This window comes from Moschus berezovskii, chromosome 5, assembly GCF_049115385.1.
Source record: "Moschus berezovskii isolate FMDL1 chromosome 5, NW_MosBer_1.0, whole genome shotgun sequence".
NCBI lineage: Eukaryota > Metazoa > Chordata > Mammalia > Artiodactyla > Moschidae > Moschus > Moschus berezovskii.
Genome location: NC_142464.1, coordinates 22,544,230 through 22,567,967, shown reverse-complemented (window position 1 = coordinate 22,567,967; position 23,738 = coordinate 22,544,230). Strand labels below are relative to the sequence as shown.

The window sequence follows — 23,738 nt, the reverse complement described above, 5'->3', positions numbered from 1 at the left end:
GCAACCTGGGATGGACCATTTCCTACAGTCCTGGTACCTGTAGTGGAGAAGGGCATTTTAGGAACCAAGATCTTACTGTAATTGATGGCCCTTGCTGCTGATAGGCCACTGCTCCCAGGCCCTGATATTCTAATTATTTAATGCATGTGTTATTCAGATCCTGCAAATGTCTCAGTTTTTAATCTTATGATACTAATTTTACGCAGGTCAGAAATGTGTTACTTTGTGTAATGTTGTCAGCCTCAATTGCCCTGTTTTTGTTCTGCTGAACAATTAGGTGAGTTGGTTGAAAAATCTAGTTTCCTTAGATGGAAAAAAAAATCAGAAAATCAAGAAGATTTAGCATTTATGGCTTTTCTCCTGTCACCTTACATTATTTAACTAAAGCTGTGGGTTTTTGTATCATTTCTTCTAGATTTCAACCCCCCATTTTGTCACTTACTAGCTTTGTGACCTTAGACAAGTTTCTTAAACTCATTGAGTCTCAATTTACTCATCTTGTCAGTGGAGAATAATAGTAACAGCTACACATGTTTGTTTTGAGGATTGAAGGTGTTCTCTGTTACGAGCTTAGAACAGTGTCTGGCAAATACTAAAATGTCTCTAAAAATTAATTATTAATAATGTTGAGAACATGTTCTTATCTCAGTTTTATTCTTCCCTACAATCCTGCAATGCAGAGATAATTAGGTCCATTTTACAGCTGAGTTGATTGAGATGTGAACAACGCATTTGCCTCAAACTAGGTCTCTTTGCTGAGAGGTATGAACAGCATAGTCTTCATCTCCTAGTGAGAGCATGAAGCCCTGAAGTAGAGGGGACTAAAGAGCAGATGGCAGTGGTCACCATGGTCTTCCTCCTTTGCCTTTTTATCATGCAGCAGAATAATAAGGGCTTCCCTTGTGGCTCAGCTGGTAAAGAATCTGCCTGCAATGTAGGAGACCTGGTTTTGATCCCTGGGTTGGGAAGATCCCCTGCAGAATGGAAAGGCTACCCACTCCAGTATTCTGGCCTGGAGAATTCCATGGACTGTATAATCCATGGGGTCGCAGAGAGTCGACATGACTGAGTGACTTTCACTGTTCACACTAAAATAAAATAAGACTGTATTATGGATATCTTTCGTAGGATCTTGGTGTTATCTCCTTATAGTTTGTAAATAAAAATCTTGTTTTTGTCGGTTGCAAATTAAAGGGACATTCTGAGTGAGGGGAAAGAAAAAGTAGAAAAGAAATTTAGCTTTAAAATGATTTTTTTAAAGTCCTGGTCAGTTACAGTATTTTTTCCATATATAAAATGGTAAAAGAAAGTGCCTCAAATTGGTGTGGAGGTTACATATAAGTAGCTCTGTGAAGTAGAGAATTTGGAGTGCTCTATTTGTTAAGTGTTTCAGTGGTGTTTTTTTCCTATTATCATTAGATTCATGTGTGTTTAGTTCATGTGAAATTATCCTCCAATTTTGGAAAAATTTGTTAAGCAGTAGTAAAATATCAATTAACTAGCTTTGGAAATCATAATATTAATATTCTTTATGCTGTGCTGTGTGTGCTTCGTCACTCAGTCGTGTCCAAGTGTTTGCGACCCAATAGACAGTAGACTACCAGGCTCCTCTGTCCATGAGAACTGTCCAGGGAAGAATACAGGAGGGGTGGCCATGCCCTCCTCCAGGGGATCTTCCCCAACCCAGGGATCCAACCCAGGTCTCCCGCACTGGAGGCAGATTCTTTACTGTCTGAGCCACCAGGGAAGCCCGTATATATTCTTTATAGTTACAGTTAAAGTAACTCTCCACTTATTTTAGCTTTTCATTTCTTAAAGCTTATGGTTTGCTTGACAGTGTGACTATCTGGGAATCAAGTACAGGGATATTTCTTTAAAGCTTTCATTTCATTTTTTTTTTTTTAAAGCTTTCAGATGTAAAAGAAAATTTTAATTTCAGTTCTGATTTTACATTAAACCATCTAATTATATCTTTAAAATTACATGCTACAAATAGGCTTCCTTTTTCAAGTTTCCTTGTTAAATGCATACTTGGAAACTGAAATAGGATTTTGTACTGAAGACAGTCTTATGTTTTGTTGGAAGCTTGTGAAAGTTAGAATTGTTAAAGAATAAACTTAAAGAAAGCAGATAGCAAGCTGCTCATAATGGTTATATCTTAAATTCTTCACTAAGTTATTCGGTTACAGATATTCTCTCCTTCAGTTGTTAGTGCTAAAGTGGACCTTTCATGGACAAATACCGTCATACCTGTACTAGTAAGGAATACTAATTTGAAAATGGGAGTGAAAGGTAATAAGCAGTGAACTGAAATTGAGACGTGAGATAAAGTGAAAGAGGGGGTAAAAAGCCGAAGACCAGTGCCAGCCCTAGTCCCTGGAAGACACTGTTGTCTAACATTCTGTCACCTGCTCCCCATACGCCCGGTTGCCTTTCCTCTGGGGAATTTTCAGGTTGGGAAGAGGCCGGAGGACAAGAGAAGTTCTCTCCCATAATGTGACAGCATGATGCTGTATTTTGTAAATAATGTGAGAAGAAAAAACTTTTTTTTTCATAATGAGTTTTCAGGTGCTACTCAGTTTTTACTTGACTTTCACACAGACTAATAGTAATTACTTAGTGCCAGGCACTACCTCAGAGAGAATATGTTTTTGGGTGACTTGGTTATTTTAAAAGGTAATGCTGCATTTTGACATAGAACAAGTTAACAACTCTTATAAAGAACAGGACAGTATTGGCCTTATTTCTAACTTCCAAAGAAAATTCCTTTTTTTTTTTTTTAATAGTTCAAGTGTATGAATTACTAACTGTAATCATTATGTGCTATACATTAGATTCCCAGGTCTCTGGAACTTTTATAACTGGAAGAGTTTCTTCTTTGATCAACATCTTCCCTTTTCCTCCACCACCCTAACACCCCTTGCCAAGGAAAATCCCTCAAAGGGTTCAGTCTGTCTTTTGAGTAATTGGCCTGTCTTTGGCTGTGCTGGGTCTCCGCTGCTGCGCAGGCTTCTTCTCCAGGGGCAGAGAGGGGACTGCTCTGCAGTTGCAGTGCACAGGCTGCTCGCGGTGGCCCCTCTTGTGGATCACGCGCTCAGCCGTTGCAGCACGGGGCTCGGTAGCGGCTACTCGTGAGCTCTAGAGCACGGGCTCAGCAGTTGTGGCACGTGGGCTTAGTTGTTCTTCAGCATGTGGGATCTTCCCAGACCAGGGATTGAACCCGTGTCTCTTGTACTGGCAGGCCGATTATTTTACCACTGAGGGAAGCCCCAGTCTATCTTTCTCGCTAACTGATGTACTGCTATTTGATTATTTTAAAAAGTGAATATCTTCCAACTAAATTCAGTACATATTTAGTATGTTTTTAAAATTTCAGAAATTGAGCACATGTACTGGGTCTGTGAAGGATGTAAAAAGATGTCAGCGCCATTAAGAACATTATTAGTTTGAGGGTCTTCGGTATTCATTGAAAACAAAATATCGTCACATGTTTGCAGGTGGCACCTGTTGCCTGAACATTGAGCTTGCAAGTATCTGTATGTATGATTACTATCACTAGAAACTCCAACTTTCTGGACAGTGAGAGAGGGCGGAGTATTAAAGCCATAGCAAAAGGAGGCTTGGTACCAGTGTCCAGAGTTACAGTTCAAAGGGCACATTCAAGTAGAAATAGTGATAGGATGGTAATTGGATATCTAGGCTAGCATCAAAACTAATTAACTAAAATACTAAAGATTTGTAAATGCTTATTTTTTCAAGCTTGTCATAAATATATGGTATTTAATCAATAATATAGATTATGAGTTTTATAAATGCCTATGAAATAACTGGGATAATCAGTTCAGTTGACAGTCATGTCTGACTCTTTGCGACCCCATGCACTGCAGCATGCAAGGCCTCCCTGTCCATCACCAACTCCCGGAGCTTGCTCAAACTCCTGCCCATCGAGTTGGTGATGCCATCCAACCATCTCATCTTCTATCGTCCCCTTCTACTCTTGCCTTCAGCCTTCCCAGCATCAGGGTCTTTTCCAAGGAGTCAGTTCTTCACATCAGGTGGCCAAAGTATTGGAGTTTCAGCTTCAGCATCAGTCCTGCCAATGAATATTCTGGACTGATTTCCTTTAGAATGGACTGGTTTGATCTTCTTGCAGTCCAAGGGACTCTTTAAGAGTCTTCTCTAAAACCATAGATCAGAAGCATCAATTCTTCAGTGCTCAGTTACCTTTATAGTCCAACTCACATCCATGCACGACTACTGGAAAAACTATAGCTTTGACTAGACAAACCTTTGTTGCCAAAGTAATGTCTGCTTTCTAGGTTGTCTAGGTTGGTCATAGCTTTTCTTCCAAGGAGCAAGCGTCTTTTAATTTCATGTCTACAGTCGCCATCTGCAGTGCTTTTGGAGCCCCCAAAAATAAAGTCTGTCACTGTTTCCATTGTTTTCCCATCTATTTGCCATGAAGTGATGGGACCAGATGCCACGATCTTAAGTTTTCTGAATGTTGAGTTTTAAGCCAACTTTTTCCCTCTCCTCTTTCACTTTCATCAAGAGGCTCTTTAGTTCTTCTTTGCCTTCTGCCATAAGGGTGGTGTCATCCGCATATCAGAGGTTATTGATATTTCTCCTGGAAATCTTGATTGGAGCTTGTGCTTCATTAGCCTGGCATTTCACATAATGTACTCTGCACATAAGTTAAATAATCAGGGTGACAATATACAGCCTTGACGGAGTTCTTTCCCGATTTGGAACCAATCTGTTGTTCCATGTCCAGTTCTAACTGTTGCTTCCTGATCTGCATACAGATTTCTCAGGAGGCAGATAAAGTGGTCTGGTATTCTCATCTCTTGAAGAATATTCCACAGTTTGTTGCCATCCACACAGTCAAAAAGGCTTTGGTGTAGTCAGTAAAGCAGAAATAGATGTTTTTCTGGAACTCCTTGCTTTTTTGATGATCCAGCAGATGTTGGCAATTTGATCTATGGTTCTTCTGCCTTTTCTAAATCCAGCTTGAACATCTGGAAGTTTTCAGTTCATGTACTGTTGTACTATTGAAGCCTGGCTTGGAGAATTTTGAGTATTACTTTGCTAGCGTGTGAGATTAGTAAAATTGTACGGTAGTTTGAGCATTCTTTGGCATTGCCTTTCTTTGGGATTGGAATGAAAACTGACATTTTCCAGTCCTGTGGCCACTGCTAGTTTTCCAAATTTGCTGGCATATTGAGTGCAGCACTTTCACAGCATCATCTTTTAGGATTTGAAATAGCTCAACTGAAATTCAATCACTTCCACTAGCTTTGTTTGTAGTGATGCTTCCCAAGGACCACTTGACTTCTCATTCTGGGATGTCTGACTCTAGGTGGGTGATCACACCATCATGGTTATCTGGGTCATGAAAATCTTTCTGTATAGTTACACTGTATTTTTGCCACCTCTTCTTAATATCTTCTCCTTCTGTTAGGTTGATACCATTTCTGTCCTTTATCGAGCCCATTTTTGCATGAAATGTTCCCTTGCTGTCTCTAATTTTCTTGAAGAGATCTCTAGTCTTTCCCATTCTGTTGCTTTTCCTCTATTTCTATTCCTTGATCACTGAGGAAGGCTTTCTTATCTCTCCTTGATATTCTTTGGAATTCTGCATTCAAATGGGTATATCTTTCCTTTTCTCCTTTGCCTTTAGCTTCTCTTCTTTTCTCAGCTATTTGCAAGGCCTCACCAGACAACCATTTTGCCATTTTGCATTTCTTTTTCTTGGGATGGTCTTGATCACTGCCTCCTGTACAGTGACAGGAGCCTCTGTCCAAAGTTCTTCAGGGACTCTGTCTATCAGATCTAATCCCTTGAATCTATTTCTCACTTCCACTGTATAATCATAAGGGATTTGATTTAGGTCATACCTGAACGGTCTAGTGGTTTTCCCTACTTTCTTCAATTTAAGTCTGAATTTTGCAATAAGGAGTTCATGGTCTGAGCCACAGTTAGCTCCTGGTCTTGTTTTTGTTGACTGTATAGAGTTTCTCCATCTTTGGCTGCAAAGAATATAACCGATCTGATTTTGGTCTTGACTGAACTGGGATATTAAAAACCAGTTATTTTATTATTTCTCTGAAAAATGTTTTGAGTTCTGAACAACCAGTTTATAAACAGATTAGCAACGCTCCATATGTGAGCTTCATTGAAAACCCAAGAAGCTCACAGTCAGATTTGATATATAGAATGAAATTACAGTCAGTCCTGTGTTAATCGTGGTGCTTTATAGGAATACATAGGAGAATCTAGAACCAGATGTAGGGTGGAGATGACTAGGAGGGTTCTGAAGGGCGGACAGGGGAACCTGAACTGAATCTGAAAGAACTTGGAATTGAGCGAGTGAGGGACCTCGGGAGAGGCAGAGACACTTTTGAAACAAAGCAAGAAGAAACATGAGAGATAGTGGCATATTTGGGGGACTTAAGCGAGTTTGGATCTATTGTTTGCAGAGGGCAAGTGGTAAGAAGATTTGGAATGAAGGTGAGTAGGCTGGATAAGATCTTTAAGAACCTCACATTTCCTAGTGAGGAGTTTGGGTTTTATCTTTAAGGTAGTGAGAGGTCAATGAAGGAGTTTACATGGGAAAATAACATAACCAAACTTGTATTTTAGAATGCAAATTGATTTTGCATTAACAGAAGAAATTGATTAGCGCTAGAGGCTTTTGAAATAAGGAATAAGCTTGTGAGAAATAAGACTAAGGTAGCAGAAAATTGGAGGAGGGAAGCATATTAACAGAGTATTCCAGAAAGAAGGGAACCATTTTTACAAATCAAAAGAAACTTGGTTAGCGGTGATAAATGTTAAGTCTGGTCGAGGCTTGAGAATAAACGCTTGGCTTCATCAGTCAGGAGATTTTGTCTTGTTCTTTCTTTTCCTCTCTTGTAGCGGTTTTAGGCTAGGAGGAGGGAAGAGAAAAGATGAAGGATGTTTTCTCAGTCTTTGGCTAGTAACTATTTAGTTTATATCTGTTCAGTCAGTTCAGTTCAGTCGCTCAGTCGTGTCCGACTCTCCGCGACCCCATGAATCACAGCACGCCAGGCCTCCCTGTCCATTACCAACTCCTGGAGTTCACTCAAACTCATGTCCACAGAGTCGGTGATGCCATCCAGCCATGTCATTCTTGGTCGTCCCCTTCTCCTCCCGCTCCCAACCTTTCCCAGCATCAGAGTCTTTTCCAGTGAGTCAACTCGTCGCATGAGGTGGCCAAAGTATTGCAGTTTCAGCTTTAGCATCAGTCCCTCCAATGAACATCCAGGTTACAGCTCTTTAATCTTAACATTACCCCTGTGGAGTTATAAAATCTGTTGCAACAAATAATAAATCACTCAGAAATGTTAGGAGTCTTGTTCATTTTCTCTCGGGCTTCACTTATAGCTCAGTTGGTAAAGAATCTGCCTGTAATGCAGGACACCTGGGTTTGATCCCTGGGTTGGGAAGATTCCCCTGGAGAAGGAAATGGCAACCCACTCCAGTATTCCTGCCTAGAGAATCCCATGGACAGAAGAGCCTGGCAGGCTACTGTCCATGGGGTCGTAAGAGCCGGACACGACTTGGCAACTAAACCACCATCACCCATTTTCTCTCAACTGCTAAGTGGTAGAAGTGGAGTTTGGCTTATACTTTTTCCGTGTTTTATACATGTTATGAGAAAATGCAATTTCAAATTGCCTCGTTAATTTCAAGCTGAAAAATATTAATAAGTGCATTTGACTTTGTTGACCCAAGGAGAGCGAATGGCTTAAGTCTTTTTTATGAGACTCTAGGGTACTGTGGTTTGTTTTCCCCCAACTTCATAGATTCTGAGCTATTTACTTTACCTTACTTCTGACTCAGCTCCCGCTCTTTTCCAGCTTCTTGTCTTCTCTCCACCCGTGACATGGAGCCAGTAAAAGAATGAGGAAAAATGTTCCCTGTGACATCCATTTGATCTCAGAATACTTATTATCAGTAGCTGTAGTGTGAAGTGAGGTAGACTGGATGTAATGTTTAAGAGTGGCAACAAGTGCCAGAGCTTCTCATTCAGCTAACGCTGGTTTGGATGCAGAAGGCAGTATTTTACTTGGTATCATGGTTCCAAATATCAGTATAGTGGCATAGCTGCCTCTGTGTACTCGTAGTATGGTAGGGCAGCATACTGTGAGTACTCAGCCAGTACAGTGTGTGATTACAGTACAGCTTGGAAAGTGCAGGAGTTTGCCCCAGCCCTCCTTGTCCTTTAGCAGCCATGTTTGCTTTCTATGTCTATGAGTCTGTTTGTATTTTGTATATAAATTCATTTGTATTATTTTTTAGACTCTCTGTATAGTGATATCATACGGTGTTTGTCTGTCTGACTTAACTAACTCCGATTTTCTGTAGATCCATACATGTTCTTGCACATGGTGATATTTCATTCCATTTTTAATGGCCGCATAGTACTCTGTTGCATGTATTTATGTATCACACCTCTTTAAGCCAGTTGTCTGTTGATGGGCACTTGGGTTGTTTGCATGTCTTGACTGTTGTAAATAGTACTGCTGTGAACATTGGGGTGCATGTATCTTTTCAAATTAGAGGTTTTGTTTTTCTCTGGGTATATACCCCCAGCAGTAGGATTGCTGGAACATGTGATAGCTTTGTTAGTACTTTTTTAAGGAACCCCCATACTGGTGTCCATACCACCAACAGTGAGCTTCTCCACACCCTCTGCAGCATTTCTTATCGGTAGAGTTTTTGATGACGGCCAGTCAGATCAGCGTGAGGTGGTACCTTGTTGTAGTTTTGATTGGCATTTCTCTAATTAGTAATGTTAAGCATCTTTTTCGTGTGCTTATTGGCCATTTATCTTTTTTTTTTAATAAATTAGATCCTTTGCTCACTTTAATTTGATTATTTGTCTTTTTACTGTTGAGTCATAAGAGTTCTGTAAATATTTTGGATATCAGTGAAAGTCGCTCAGTTGTGTCTTGACTCTGTGACCCCATGGAGTGTAGCCTGCTTTGTTCCCCTGTCCATGGAATTCTCCAGGCCAGCATACTGGAGTGGATAGCAGTTTCCTTCTCCAGGGGATCTTCCCAACCCAGGGATCAAACCCAGGTCTCCTGCATTGCACGGTGCATTCTTTACTGTCTGAGCCACCAGGGAAGCCCAAGAATACTGGAGTGGGTAGCCTTTCCCTTTTCCAGGGAATCTTCTTGATCCAGGAATTGAACTGGGGTCTCTTGCATTGCAGGCGAATTCTTTACCAGCTGAGCTACCAGGGAAGCCCAAGTTTGGATATTAGACCTTTATTAATTAGATATACGATTTGATATTCTCTCATTCTGGGGTTATCTCTTAACTTTCTTAATAATATCTTTGGAACACAAGTTTTTAACTTGATGAAGTCCATTATATCTATTTTCTAACCTTTGTTGCTTGTGCCTTTGATATCATATCTAAAAATCTATTGCTTAATCCAAGGTTGTGAAGATTTACTCCCATCTTTTAAGAGTTGTAGCAGTTGCTGCTGCTGCTGCTAAGTCACTTCAGTCATGTCCGACTCTGTGTGATCCCATAGACGGAAGCCCGCCAGACTCCCCCATCCCTGGGATTCTCCAGGCAAGAACACTGGAGTGGGTTGCCATTTCCTTCTCCAATGTGTGAAAGTGAAAAGTGAAAGTGAAGTCGCTCAGTCGTGTCCGACCCTTAGCGACCCCACGGACTGCAGCCTACCAGGCTCCTCCATCCATGGGATTTTCTAGGCAAGAGTTGTAGCAGTTAGGTCTATGATAATTAATTTTAGCATAAGGTGTAAGAAAGGGATCTAACTTCCGTCTTCATTTTTTCATATCCTCCTCCTCTCAGCCCTTGGCAACCACCAATCTACTTTCTACCCCTGTAGATTTACCTGTTCTGGGTATTTCATACAAATCATACACGTGACCTTTTGTGTCTGGCTTCTTTCACTTAACATGTTTTCAAGGGTCATTCATATTGTAGCCTGTATCAGTACTTAATTCCTTCCTATTGCTGAATAATATTCCCTTGTATAGATATACTACATTTAGTCCATTTTGTGTGTCCATTCATCTCCTGGTGAATATTTGGCTTTTGGAATATTGTTTTTTAATGCTATTACTTCAAGACTTTTGATCTTATATATCAGCATGCTTCTTTAAATATAAATTCACAAATACAAGGAACAAAAAGGAAGAGCCCATTAAGAGTAATGACAAAAATATGCAACAATTTTCTATTTACCACCAAGAAAGCACTTTGCATTAGTGTCTTTCGCCTGTTATTTATTTTATAATCTTCATGTTTTGTAAGTTGCTTAATATCCACTGCCTCATTTAAGCATCACAAGGACATTAAAAAGCACACATAGGGCTTTTAAAAAATTGTTCTTGTTTTCCAGGAGAGAGTATTATTGATGGTTGTCACTTACCCAAATTTATGTAGCACTTAAGTGGCAGAGTCTAATGTAACTATCACCTTTTGCCTTTAAATCATGTTATTTACTTATAGCAAAATGTTCCTACACAAAGAATTTTAGCTGTCATGCCCTGAGTCAGTACACTGAATTCTTGTAGTTAATCTAAATTATTCAGTGAAAGATATTGTGCATACTTATTCTTTTTATATCACAATTGAAATTTAACCTAAAATATAGTTTTAACCCCAGTTACAATATTGGTATTAAGAGCTATGGATCATCTCTATAACTCAGAATTTTGTCTTCTGGTGAAAAAAGCCAACACGAGAGGGGCCATGTGCATTTTCAGTTTTATTTAGTAGTATATACTTTAGTGTATCTACCTATGTTAACTATAGGCTTTCAGTCAAGTATTTGTTGAGTGAGTAAATGAGAGGTTTTATATTGTATCCTACTATCTGTGTGACATTACTAAATTTTATCATAAATCGCCACTGAACATTGCAGTTAATCTTTCAAGTTTCGAATGAACACAGTAATAAAAGTTTTTATAGTCTAACACATATTTAATAGAGTACCACTTATTTTTGTTATCTTATTAAAATCACAGATATTATTTAATCTCTATGGCTCAGATGAATAAGCCAAGACATAGAAAAGCTTAGTAACATGCTAGGTGGCAACCCAAGCCAGAGATTCCTCTTATGTGGGTTTCATACAACTGTACTGAGTTATAAAAGTCATTAAAATTTAATTATTTTAAAATACCCTGATGTTGATAAGAGGTATTTGATTTAATAGCTTGCGATTTGGTAGAGCTTGTCTTTGAGGTGTGATTATATTAACATTTCTATCATTCTAAATTGATATTTGTGTTTTACTACTTCTGAAGAAGTTATATATCTTTAAGATTCTTTCATGTGTATCTGATTAAATTTTATTCTACTCATCAGCTCCGTATTCTTCCCACTTTCATCCCCTGTTCTTATCAGAAATTTATATAGTTTTTTAAATGTCTTTAAACATCAGCCATCTCATGTTTTTAGGATCAGGAATTTTCCTAGATCAGCAAAACATCTTTTTTCAGAATTGCCAAAGACTGCTTTAAGATATATGGTCATTTTAAACTTAGCAGATATTTTGATTCTCCTTTCAGGTGTTGACAGCTCTTCTACGACAAGCAGTGCTTCTCCCATGCCCAACAGTTATGATGCTCTAGAAGGAGGCAGCTATCCAGGTAATTTGTTTTGTGTATGCTGCTGCTGCTGCTGCTAAGTCACTTCAGTCGTGTCCGACTCTGTTTGACCCCATAGACGGAAGCCCACCAGGCTGCCCCGTCCCTGGGATTCTCTAGGCAAGAACACTGGAGTGGGTTGCCATTTCCTTCTCCAATGCGTGAAAGTGAAGTCGCTCAGTCGTGTCCAACCCTTAGCGACCCCACGGACTGCAGCCTACCAGGCTCCTCCATCCGTGGGATTTTCTAGGCAATAGTACTGGAGTGGCTTGCCATTGCATAGTTGACATTTATTTGAAAAGTTACTGACCATCAATTACTTTCAAATATGAACACTTACTGTGCATAATTAGCAGGTTATATTTTTAACAGAGAAAGGAAACATTTTCCTGTTATTTTCAGCCTTAATTTCATGGTGTAGTTATCATGTTAATAGCTATGGATGCTGTCTCTGGGAGGCCTAAGGAAATTTAGTATTTGATTTTTATTACCATGCTCTTTATCCTTTTCCTCTTTCTAGAAGACTTAATACTGAATAATTTTTCTGTTCTTTCCCTTCTTTTTAATGCTAATAACTCCTTAAATTTATATTTCTGTTCTCATGCTTAGGTCCTTGAATTTCTTCCAACTAGCCTCTGAGTATAAACAGTCTTTGATTCTTTACTCCCCCTATGGCTCCTTCCTGCCTCCACCAGTAAATAGATTAACCAATTTGTGGGTAGGTTTTGGAGGCATTACTTTTAACCATATCTGGAAATAACTTTGGTCATCATGTAGAAGCCCGAGTAGTGGATAGTGTTAAAAAAATATACAAATTTGACTTCTATAATGGATAGTTGTTTCATTCCAGCATCTTGTGCTGTTATTTTCCTTGTTTGCCTATCTCCTAACACCAACAGCCTGACAACTACACCTGACCTTCTGTCTTTTCTTTTTAATGATTCCAAACTTTAGGACTAACAAAACAACTTATTTATGCTTTTCTCTTTCTTATCACATTGGTAGTTATCCAGGATGAAGCTTAACTGGAATTGGAATGTGCTGGACTTCACACACTGTCTTGCGTCACTGTCGTATGAATCAGTAGAAAACTTCAATCATCTCAGCTTAATATAGAGTTCCCTTTTAATATTTCAAGAATACTTATATGAGCTACTCAGTCTTTTGTGGTTAAGGGATTTTTCTCCTAGGAATCTGTGGATCTGTGTGTGTGTATGGGTGAGAAGTTGTGGACCATTCCAAAAGCAATCCCCATTATCAGAATATTCTAGAAGAGTCACTTCATTCACTAAAAAATGAAAACGATAACTATAGTATTTCATGAGCATCAGGTTAACCTGAAGTAAAACATCCAGTGTAGTGGAGTTAAAAGATGGTGGCCTTGGAGTTAGACCTTGCTGTGTTTGTCTGTGCTCGTTTAATCAACAGATCTTAATCTTGTTATGGACTATGCCTTGACAGTAAGTGAATGACCCTGGGCAACTTTTCTAGCTATTTGTACTACACCACAATTAAGGAAAGATGAGAATCTGTCAGAGTAAGATTAAGTGAAATAAGTCTGTATGTCAGATACTAGATAGATCTTAGGGACTATAGAGATGTATGAAATATTGTCCCTTTCCTAATAAGGCAAAAAGCTTTGGACCCTCATGTTTAGGACTCCAGTTCTTCATTTCTTAAGCTGATGACTTGCTATGTTAAGAGACCTTTCTATTAATACTTCTATTTCTGTCACCATCAGGAGAGACAAGGAGGAAGTCTAAGGAAATGACATGACGTTGATGCTTTTGTCCTTTTAAGAATGTCCAGGAAGGGTCTCTTCAAAAATGAGAGCTAATAGAGTCAGTAGAAGGATGGGATTCCTCAATAAACTTTGAAAAAATAAATTTATTAAAGTCAGATGCTTTTAAGAATTTTTTTGCAGAATCTGATTGCTAGTGAAGAATTTAATTTTTATATGAAAAATAGATTAAAATACATATATTTTATTTTTTAAAAAACTTTATTTAGTTTTGGAGTATAGCTGATTAACAATGTTGTGATAGTTTCAGGAGAACAGGGAAGGGACTCAGCCATATATATACATGTACCCATTCTCCCCCAACTCCCCTCTTGTCCAGGCTGTCACATAACGTTAAACAGAGTTCCATGTGCTGTTCAGTAGTTCCTTTTAAATACAGCAGTGTAAAATACACATATATTTTAGATATAACTTTAAAAATAAGACTAACAGTATAACAAAATGTTAATAATGGTTTTGTGTAGTAGAGTAATAGGCTTTCTTTTGTTGATGTTATTCTTGTATATGATAATTAAATTTTCTACAGTTATTTTCCCCCTGCAGTTTTCATCAAGTTTTAGTTTCTGTTTTAAATTTAAATGAAGGAAAAGCATTCATTCATTAAATTTTATTTGGCCTCTACTATATACCAGACATTGTTTTAGGAGCTGGACACTATTCTAGACACTGTCTTTCATAGTGTCACAGTTTTGTTTCTGAAAATAAAGCAGACTTCCGGGGGACTGTGGAGATAGGCCATTTCTTCCATGGGCCTTTTTTTTTTTTTTTTTTAAAATAAATGTCAAGGTCAGGTAAAAAGGCAAGTTGGAGAAGAGAGTAATTGACACTCTTTTTATTGCTTTGCTGTGTTTTCTGCTTCTTAACCCCACTTCTGCTGAGAGAATAAAGGGAAAAAATAACTATTTTCATATATATATAAATATATATTTATATTATAACATATGCTATATTGTATGTATTATATACATTAATGTGTTATCTGTTAGGAATGTCAACTGGAGTATGTGTCAGTGAAATGAAACATACAAGATGGAGTTTTCCTGTAATATATTTGTTAAAAAAAATGGAGTAGGAACATGTGAAACAAGATTAGCAAAATAGTTAAAGCTAAGTAATGGATGTATGGGTTTATTATTTTGTTCCATTTTTGTATACATTCACAATTTCTCATAATAAAAAGTTTTAATAAAAGAAAGGAAAGTACCCAAAGTTGTGGCTTACCCAGGTGTCTTTGTGGAGTGCTGCTTTTCAGTGAACAGCATGATTTTTTCCTTTGTTAGATGTGCTTTCCTCATCAGCAAGTAGTCCTGCTCCTGACCCCGCTCCTGACCCTGCTCCAGCGCCAGCGCCAGCTGCTCCTCAGCCTTCAAAAATGCCTAAGCCCTTTGGGTATGGTTATCCGACTCTTCAGCCTGGGTATCAGAATGCCACAGCACCACTTAATCCTGGAGGACCACCCAGTAGCCCAGTGTATTCTGGATTCCAGCAGTATGCTCAAGTATGTATTTAGTCATATAAAGTTACATAAAAATTGTGAAACTTAGCAATTCTGACAAGTCCCTGGTGATTGAAACGGATCATAGGTGCTAATGTAGATAAGCCTAGCTTAAACATGCACAGACATTGATTCCCATTTGTGTGTGTGTTTACGTGCGTGTGTATACACAGAAGAAGATGAAACTGGTTTTTCTTTTCTGCCTTGTCCTTTCATTTTTCAGAGTCTCTGTAATGTGCGGATATTCATTCTATGATCAGGAAATTAAATGTTAGTTTAAATTTTGTATTACTAAGCTGGCTTTCTCAAAAACTGACATGGTATAAATATAGTTTGGGATTTTGATTTCAGCGCTTAACTTGAAGTCTCTGTGGCATATAACTAAAATTGGTTAAAGCTTCGACAAATGCTCATTAATTCATTTGTTCATTATTTTTGACTTGACCTTTCATGGAGTTACCTCTTAAATACCATAGCAGTTTATTAAAAGAACAATAAGTATTTTGCATTTATACTTGTTGAGAAAAAGTAAAATACAAGGAAACAGTTTAAATGACAAAAGCATTCTACTTATAATAAAAAAACTGCTCTTAGTAGACTAACTTTACAGAGATTTCATCTTATGGTGAACTGATGAAAATTAGAGAAGAGAAAAAAAAACATTTCTTCCTGGAATTTAATTTTAGAATTAAAGCACTGAAGGAAGAAGGAAACTGGGAATGGCACTGGAGAAATATGGTTGGTTAAGTTCAGGTTTCCCTGCCTTTGGACTCTGTGGGAGAGGGCAAGGGTGGAATGATTTCGGAGAATGGCAATGAAACATATACATTAGCATATGTGAAACGAATCTCCAGTCCAGGTTTGATGCGTGATACAGGATGCTCGGGGCTGGTGCACTGGGATGACCCAGAGGGATGGGATGGGGAGGGAGGTGGGAGGGGGGTTCAAGATGGGGAACACATGTACACCTGGGGTAGATTCATGTTGATGTATGGCAAAACCAATACAATAATGTAAAGTAATTAGCCTCCAATTAAAATAAATAAATTTTTTAAAAAAAGGGTATTCAGGACAAAAAAAAATAAAGCTATAGAAAAAAAAAATTTCTTCCTGGAATTTAATTTTAGAATTAAAGCACTGCAGGAAGAAGGAAACTGGGAAAGAAACAGGAGAAATAATGGTTGGTTAGTTCAAGTTTCCCTGCCTTGTGTTTTGTTAGATTTTCTTTAGTCCTGTATTGGTCCAACTGGAATTCCAATATTTCAGGATAAGTGAGCAATAATCATTTAAGCACATAGCAGGGATTTGCATTTAAATTCTTATCTGTCTACTTAAAAAAAGATTATAGATTTTAATCTAATATTAACATTAACAAGCTAATTTTAAAAGAAGCCATTTATTTTTCAAGTCCTATTTAGAATAGGAATATTTTACTTCAAATAACTTTCTGTAGTAAAATTGAAAAGTGAAAGTGAAAGTCACTCAGTCATGTCTGACTCTCTGTGACCCCATGGTTTATACATTCCATGAATTCTCCAGGCCAGAATACTGGAGTGGGTAGCCTTTCCCTTCTGCAGAGGATCTTCCAAACCTGGGATCGAACCCAGGTCTCCCGCATTGCAGGTGGATTCTTTACCAGCTGAGCCACAAGGAGTAAAATTGAAATGACTCTAAATATTGCATTTAGTGTAACCCAGTGGGAGGGCCCTGAATCTTAAGGGCTTTCTTGGTATTCATTTATTTGAGATGACCTATACTAAGTAGTGGGAAACTCCAGTGGTTGCCCTTTGAGGAAGAAAAAAAATTAGTTTTTCAGAGTTGAAAAACAGCAAAAGTTGATGTTTTAAAAAGAAGGGAATTCCCTCAGTCCATTGTTTAAGACTTAGTGCTTTCACTGCCTTGGGCTCAGGTTCAATCACTGGTTGGGAAAGTAAGATCCCACAAGCCCTAGAGAAAGCCCGTGTACAACAGCAAAGACCCACCACAGCCAAAAAAATTCTTTAAATCTTTAAAAAAATATATTTTAGTGAATATGTAACAATAAAAAACAGATACAGATACTGTATGGCTTTTTTATTATTATTAAAAAGCGGTGCATGAGCAGTTGTAGGAAAATGCAGATAAGCAGAAAAGAAGAAAATAAATATCAGCCAGTATTCCCACCATCAAGATATAAACAGTAACACTTGCATTTTGTCCTTCCAGGTTTCTTGCTATATGCGTCTATGGGAGAAAGCCAGTAAAGGAGCTGGGCATCTAAATGACTTATTTATAAAAACAAGTTAATAAATATGGGCATCGTTTTAAATTTTTTTAAAGTCCTTGAACAGCATGAGAGGGAACCTTTCCATATTATTTCATACCTTTCATCTAATAGCTGTGTAATAGCCCAGCCTACTGCTGTTGGTCATAAGTGAGCATCAGAATCAACATGTACAAGTGTGCACAAACCTTCTTTGTGCCTTTGTCTCATTATTTCCTTAGATGAAATTTCTTCAGGTAAAGTTAAGTCAATCACAGCCGCTGATACCAGACTTTAGAATTTCTCTCTGCTTACTCATTCAGTGAGAACTGAATTTCTACTGTGTGACAGCCCTGCTTTAGGCACTGAGGCTACAAGAGGAAGCCAAGTGAACAAAACAGAGTTCCCTCTCTCAAGAAACTTGGTGGGAAGGCCAGACCAATAAGACAATAAGTAAATCCATAAATTAACAAGCTCATTTCAAACAATTACAAATGCTGTGAAACAAGATGAGTTGAAGAAATTGCAGGGCTTGGGTATATAGAGTAAACAGGAAAGCCCTCACTGTAGAAGTTATGTTTAGTTAATGTTTGAATGACAGGAAAAGCCAGACAAGGATAAATATGAGGGTAGAGAATTTCAGGCTGAGAAGACAGATATACAGAAACGTAAGGCAGAGGCAACTTTGACGTGTTTCAGAACTGAAGTCCCAGTGTGGCTCTAGCTCAGCTGGCAAAGGGAAGAATAGTAGTAATGAAATCAGAGAGTTTGGGAAAGACCATAGTCAGAAACTTGAGTTTTACACCAGAGCAAAGGAAAGACATAGGAGATTTTATGGAATGGAATGAAATCTGATTTATGTATTTAGAGAATCATTTGGCTACTTAAGTGAAGAACGGATTAGGGATGGGAGTATTTGAAAAGATAAAAATGGAAACAGGGAGACAGATGGAAGCTTTGCATCATCCCAGAAATAGATGATTATGCTTTGTTCTAAGGTGGTATTGGCAGAGATAGTAAAAAGTGGATGGATAAGGGATATCTTTTGACTGCTATGGTGGGTGAGAGAAAGGAAGCATTAAGAATAATGCTTAGGTTTTGGGCAGGACAGCTGGATAGAGGGTAGTGTATTTATTTAGATGGAAGACAGAGGAATAGTTCTGGGAATGGGAATCGAGTTTGCCATATTAATTTAAAATGCCCAGTAGACATCCAAGTGGAGCTGTCTAGCAGACAGTAGTTTTTGGTGCTCAGATACGAAAAAATAATGTAACCAATTTATATTCCTAGCAAAAGTGTCTATGACTGCCCACTTCTCAGTATGCCAAGAATTATCTTTTTATAAGCAAAAATGTTTTACTATTTTCATAATTATTAGTTGTGTTTCTTTACTGACATCCTTGTTCATATTGTTTCACCATTATTCTGTTCAGGTCCTTCTGGTTTGTAAAAGCTGTCTGTAATAAGTAGATTAACCTTTTCTTGTCTAATTTATATTATAGTTTTTTTCTCCCAGCTTGACATTAGTTTTCAATTTTAGTGTTTTTTAAAATATATTAGAGAAATGTTTACATAGTCATAATTTCCTTTGTTTTTACCTTTGTATCTTTTAAAAGTCTTTCAACATTAAGATAGGAAAAATTCCCTCTGTATATTTTTTTTAGTTCTTTGGTGACTTTACTTTTGCATCTTTTAAGGTTTTATTTTGGTATATAAATATAAATCTCATTCCCTCTCCAAAATAGTTCTAATTTCACTGATATTAAATAATCTGTTCTTTCTCATTGATTAAATATTCTACCCTTATTTTATATCCTAAATTCTTAAATTTAAATTCTAAGTTCTTATCCTAAACTTGGGTCTGTTTGGGGTTTTCTATTATACACTGTTAAATTCATATAATAATTTTATTCCCCTCCTTTACAGCTCTGCTGAAAACTCAGAATCCATTTTATTATGCATGTTTTCTTTCCTTTTGCTTAGTTTCAGCAGCTTCAATTACTGTCAACAATTTGCTCTACTTGTTTTACCTATCCCCAACACACACACACACACACACACACATCTTGCTGAGGGCGCACACACACACACCACACACACCTTGCTGAGGGCACACACACACACACACACCACACACCTTGCTGAGGGCACACACACACACACACACATCTTGCTGAGGGCGCACACACCAACCCCTTTTCTTGCTGAGGGTCTTAAAGCTGACCCTGGGCAGTGCAAACTGTAATACCACTGTTAGAGCCAACAAAAGTAACAATAATTTCTAAATGTCGTTTACAATTCAGTCAGTATTCAGAGTTGCCTGGTAGTTTCCAGGTTGCTATTCTGTAGTTGGTTTGTTCAAATCAAGACTCACTAATTGTACTAGTGTATGTCTCTTAATTCAACTAAGTCTCTTGATCTATAGACTGTCCCACATTCTGAATTTGACTAATTGCTTCTTGTGGTATCATTTGACTTGTTCCTCTGTTTTATTTCCTGTGGAGTAGAAATTAGATCCAATGGCTTGATTGAACTCAGTATATTACTTCATTTATTTATTTCGTAAGCCAAAATATATATTTTGATTCTGTGTACAACATAATAATACCTGATTGTCTCACTTTAGTGGTGCTAAGATAGATTAGTGGGTTCATTTGGTGACAGACTGATCTTTTCATTGTGAACTTCCTTGTTAAGCTTTCACTCATCTGTTGGTATCTGTTTATCATCTATTCCAGATGACCATTACCCGTATCATTTATTCCCATATGGGTTGTAAAATAGTGATTTTCCTGACTTTATCATTCTGTACTGATTAGCTGGAATTCCTCAGTATGTTCACATAATGGAGTGTTTGAGAACTATACAAAAGAATGTGGAGAATCTCTATATACAGATGTAGAGTTATTGCTAGCACCTTTTTTTAGGTGAAAAGGTCACATTTAGAGCAGTGTATATATTCGTTTATATTGTATTATTAAGTATAGACAATGGAAGGTAAGACCAAAAGCTACTAGTTAGCTTAGGGAGAGGAATCAAGAGTGAAAAAAAATATTTCTGAATTATTAAGTTTTGACATTAAAACTACATAAATTTTACTCAAAAAAACAAAATGAATGAAAGAAAGCAATCCTTGAAAATTAAAATAAAAATAAAAAGAAGTGAACCAGTTTATCAAGTTGAATACATTCTGATATAGAAAAAAGTATTGTTTTAACAAATCTTAAAACTCAGTATTTTGTATGTTCTGAATGGAAAATAATCTAAGGACAAAAGAACAATAAAGAAATCTTTAAATAACCTTACACTTATAATAATATTAGTGTTGTTATATTGGAACTATCTTAGGATATTTTAGGATGAAACAAATAAGTAAGGCTGTTATTGGAGCTTCCCAGGTGGCTCAATGATAAAGAATCCACCTGCCGACACAGAAGATGGAGTTCAATCCCTGGGTTGGGAATTTCCCGTGGAGGAGGAAATGGCAACTCACTCCAGTATTCTTCCTGGAATATTCCAGGACAGAGGAGCCTGGCAGGTGCAGTCCATGGAGATGCAAAGAGTTGGACTTGACTGAGCACATATGCATAAGGCTGTTGTTACCACTAGAATTCAAGATTTTCATCAAAAGAGAAGAGTGATATAGGCATAAAATCAAAAAAGTTAAAATGCCATTACCTAAATTTGAATTGGAAATGTCAGTGTGAACTCATTAGTTTTTTTTTCTTCTATGATTTCTGTCTCTGTTGTAGAAGTCTGGAAGTAACAGCACAATAACAATGTTATCTAGATTTTGGTCACTAGATACCATCCCAATTTAAAAGGAACCAGGAATCTTTTTTGGATAAATGGCTGATTTCAGTTCTGAAGGAGGAGTGATACGGAATGTCATGCCAGAAAGCAAGGAAACCAACAGAGACAAGGCTTCATATCAAAAGGACACTGGGATCAGCTGTTAGGGGGCTGTCACTGGCAAAAGATTGGGTAGTGTGGGCTTCAAAGCGAACAGTAACTACAATTCATTAAGTCACTTTGAGTTAGTAAGAGCCATGACTTCATAATAATACTCAAAATATAAAAGGAAACAAAAACTAAGCAAGCAGAACCCATAGAACATCATTATCATTCCTGTGGCAGCAACACATTCTGAAAATTGAAAAACTTAAAAAATAAGCATTTATCCTATCTTTCCAGTATGAAAAACATTCAGTAAAACCAAATTCTTGATGTTGAAAAGCATTGTCGAAATTTTGTTGTTATGTCTAACCATTCACATAAGGTTTAACTTTTTTCAGTTTTTTTGCTTTGAGTTTTTTAAAGAGTGCTTTAAACTGAGCTGCCCAATTAGGTTTTTCTACTGTTACAAAGCTAGATTCAAATTTTATCTTCTTGCTTTCCTGTATGTTAATTTCCTATACATAGTATAATAAATTGTATTTGTGTTGATACAGTGTTGTTTTGTGTTGTTTCAAATTGCCCTTTCAGCAGTATCCTGGTATGAACCAGCTGTCCTCCAGTCTGGGAGGATTGAGTCTTCAGAGTTCTTCACAGCCAGAGAGCTTGAGACCTGTCAACCTTACTCAGGAGAGGAATATTTTACCCATGACTCCTGTTTGGGCTCCTGTACCCAACTTGAATTTAGACCTCAAAAAATTAAACTGTAGCCCAGAGTAAGTATTTATAATCTTTAGTAAGTGAAACCTTGTCAAAAACATTGCACGACTTTCAAACATAGTAAAAATACTATGGTATTAATTCCTTGATTGGAAGTTTTGTTAATGGGAACTCTTGTGATTTAGTTTGCGTAGAAATTCTAGATGTAAAATTCAGTGAAGTCATCGGCTCCTGTCCTCTTTGTTGCTATCGAGTCTCATTCCTTGTCTCATTCCCTATTATTTACTGCTGCTGCTGCTGCTAAGTCACTTCAGTCGTGTCCGACTCTGCGACCCCACAGACGGCAGCCCACAGGCTCCCCCGTCCCTGGGATTCTCCAGGCAAGAACACTGGAGTGGGCTGACATTGCCTTCTCCATTATCTAATGCTAGGGAAAGTTTTTTTTCTGTTTTAGTGAAGGGTTTTAGAAACCCGAATCTACCTATATTTTTCTTAAATTTCTTTCTCCTCACTTTTCACCAGTAGTAACTTCTGATGCCTTTTAAATTAGGTGAAATCTTAATGCAATTCAATCTCTGCTTGAAAAGGATACAGATTAGATAAGTAGTTTTATTTCTAAATTTTCTTTTCCCACCTAGTGATGAATGAGAAGACCCTTGCCCCAATGTGTATTTATCCATTTATTTAGCCTGAATATTGATTTGGATTTTCTTTGTTGAGTATTTCCTCACCTCACAGAGAAGTTTAGTTGGCAGCCTCCATCTGATGGCCATGAGCGACTGGTGTTTGCTGAGCTCTGTTACCTCACAGTGCCCCCTAGACCAAAGGTTCACTGTTATTGCCTGCTTTCTGTTTTTCTGTCTCCTCAATATAGAATGTTTCTATGTACCCAGACATCATCCTGCTTCTGGAATCTCTCCTCATAAACTCAATTCACAGACAACACTGTCTTCCTTGTATTAGAATTAGTGTTCTTTACGACTGAAGCGACTTAGCAGCAGCAGAGGCAACATATATATATGTATTTTTAAGGCAATAGTTTTCTAGCTTAAAAAAATAAAAAAGCTATATGTATTTTTAAGGTGATAGTTTTCTAGCTTAAAAAAAAAAAAGCTAACAAGTTCCCCTGTTTTTAACCAAAGTCTTATATAGATTTCTAATACAGGAAACAGAAAATGGGGGTGCTTTGAGGGTTCCACCTCTTCTACCACACCCTACACCAGCCCCCAGTCAGTGCCTAAGGCAGTGCCAAGATCATTTCTATAAAAATGTATAATCATTGATTCCAGATTGAAAGTAGCCACCCAAACTATGTGTAAGTTGCTATCAGGTCAATAAGTATGTGAATTATGGCCTTGTACTATGAATGGTTAGGCAACCCCCCCAGTAAGTAGGTAAATATAGTATATGTTTATGTGTAAGAGATCACATAGATAGGGAATGGTTCTATGTTTCTACTCAGTCATGTGTAAAATACATAAAATACCTCTTACCTAAATAGCAGAGCAGAGTATTAGGCTTTAGAGCATAGATTTAGAGTTTTACAGACCTAGGTACTTATCATGGTTCCACTGATAAGTATCTGTGAAGCTGTGCCAGTTACTCAGCGTCTCAAATCTGTGTTATCAACTGTAAAACAGGAATAGTAATTGTGTCTGCGTGTTAAGATGAGTTATTCAGTATTTCAGTCAGTTCAGTTCAGTCGCTCAGTTGTGTCTGACTCTTTGTGACCCCATGTACTGCAGCATGACAGGCCTCCCTGTCCATTACCAACTCCTGGAGCTTGCCCAAACTCATGTCCATCATGTCAGTGATGCCATCCAACCATCTCACCCTCTGTCGTTCCTTTCTCCTCCCGTCTTCAGTCTTTCCCAACATCAGGGACTTTTCCAGTGAGTCAGTTCTTTACATCAGGTGGCCAAA

General features: G+C 37.7%; 1 protein-coding gene across 4 annotated transcripts in view; it reads left to right on the top strand.

Annotated features, from left to right (window-relative positions):
- The window catches only part of SEC24B (SEC24 homolog B, COPII component), an 81,999-nt gene that overhangs the window by 37,004 nt on the left and 21,257 nt on the right, over window positions 1-23,738 (top strand). For 2 of the 4 annotated variants that reach the window (XM_055434792.2, XM_055434794.2), the window contains 3 exons: window positions 11,586-11,666; window positions 14,745-14,962; window positions 21,690-21,871. In XM_055434792.2, coding sequence (XP_055290767.2) covers window positions 11,586-11,666; window positions 14,745-14,962; window positions 21,690-21,871 — 481 coding nt within the window. Of the gene's footprint in view, window positions 1-11,585; window positions 11,667-14,744; window positions 14,963-21,686; window positions 21,872-23,738 lie in introns of all 4 variants that reach the window. The other 2 variants (XM_055434790.2, XM_055434793.2) reach the window with 1 other exon arrangement.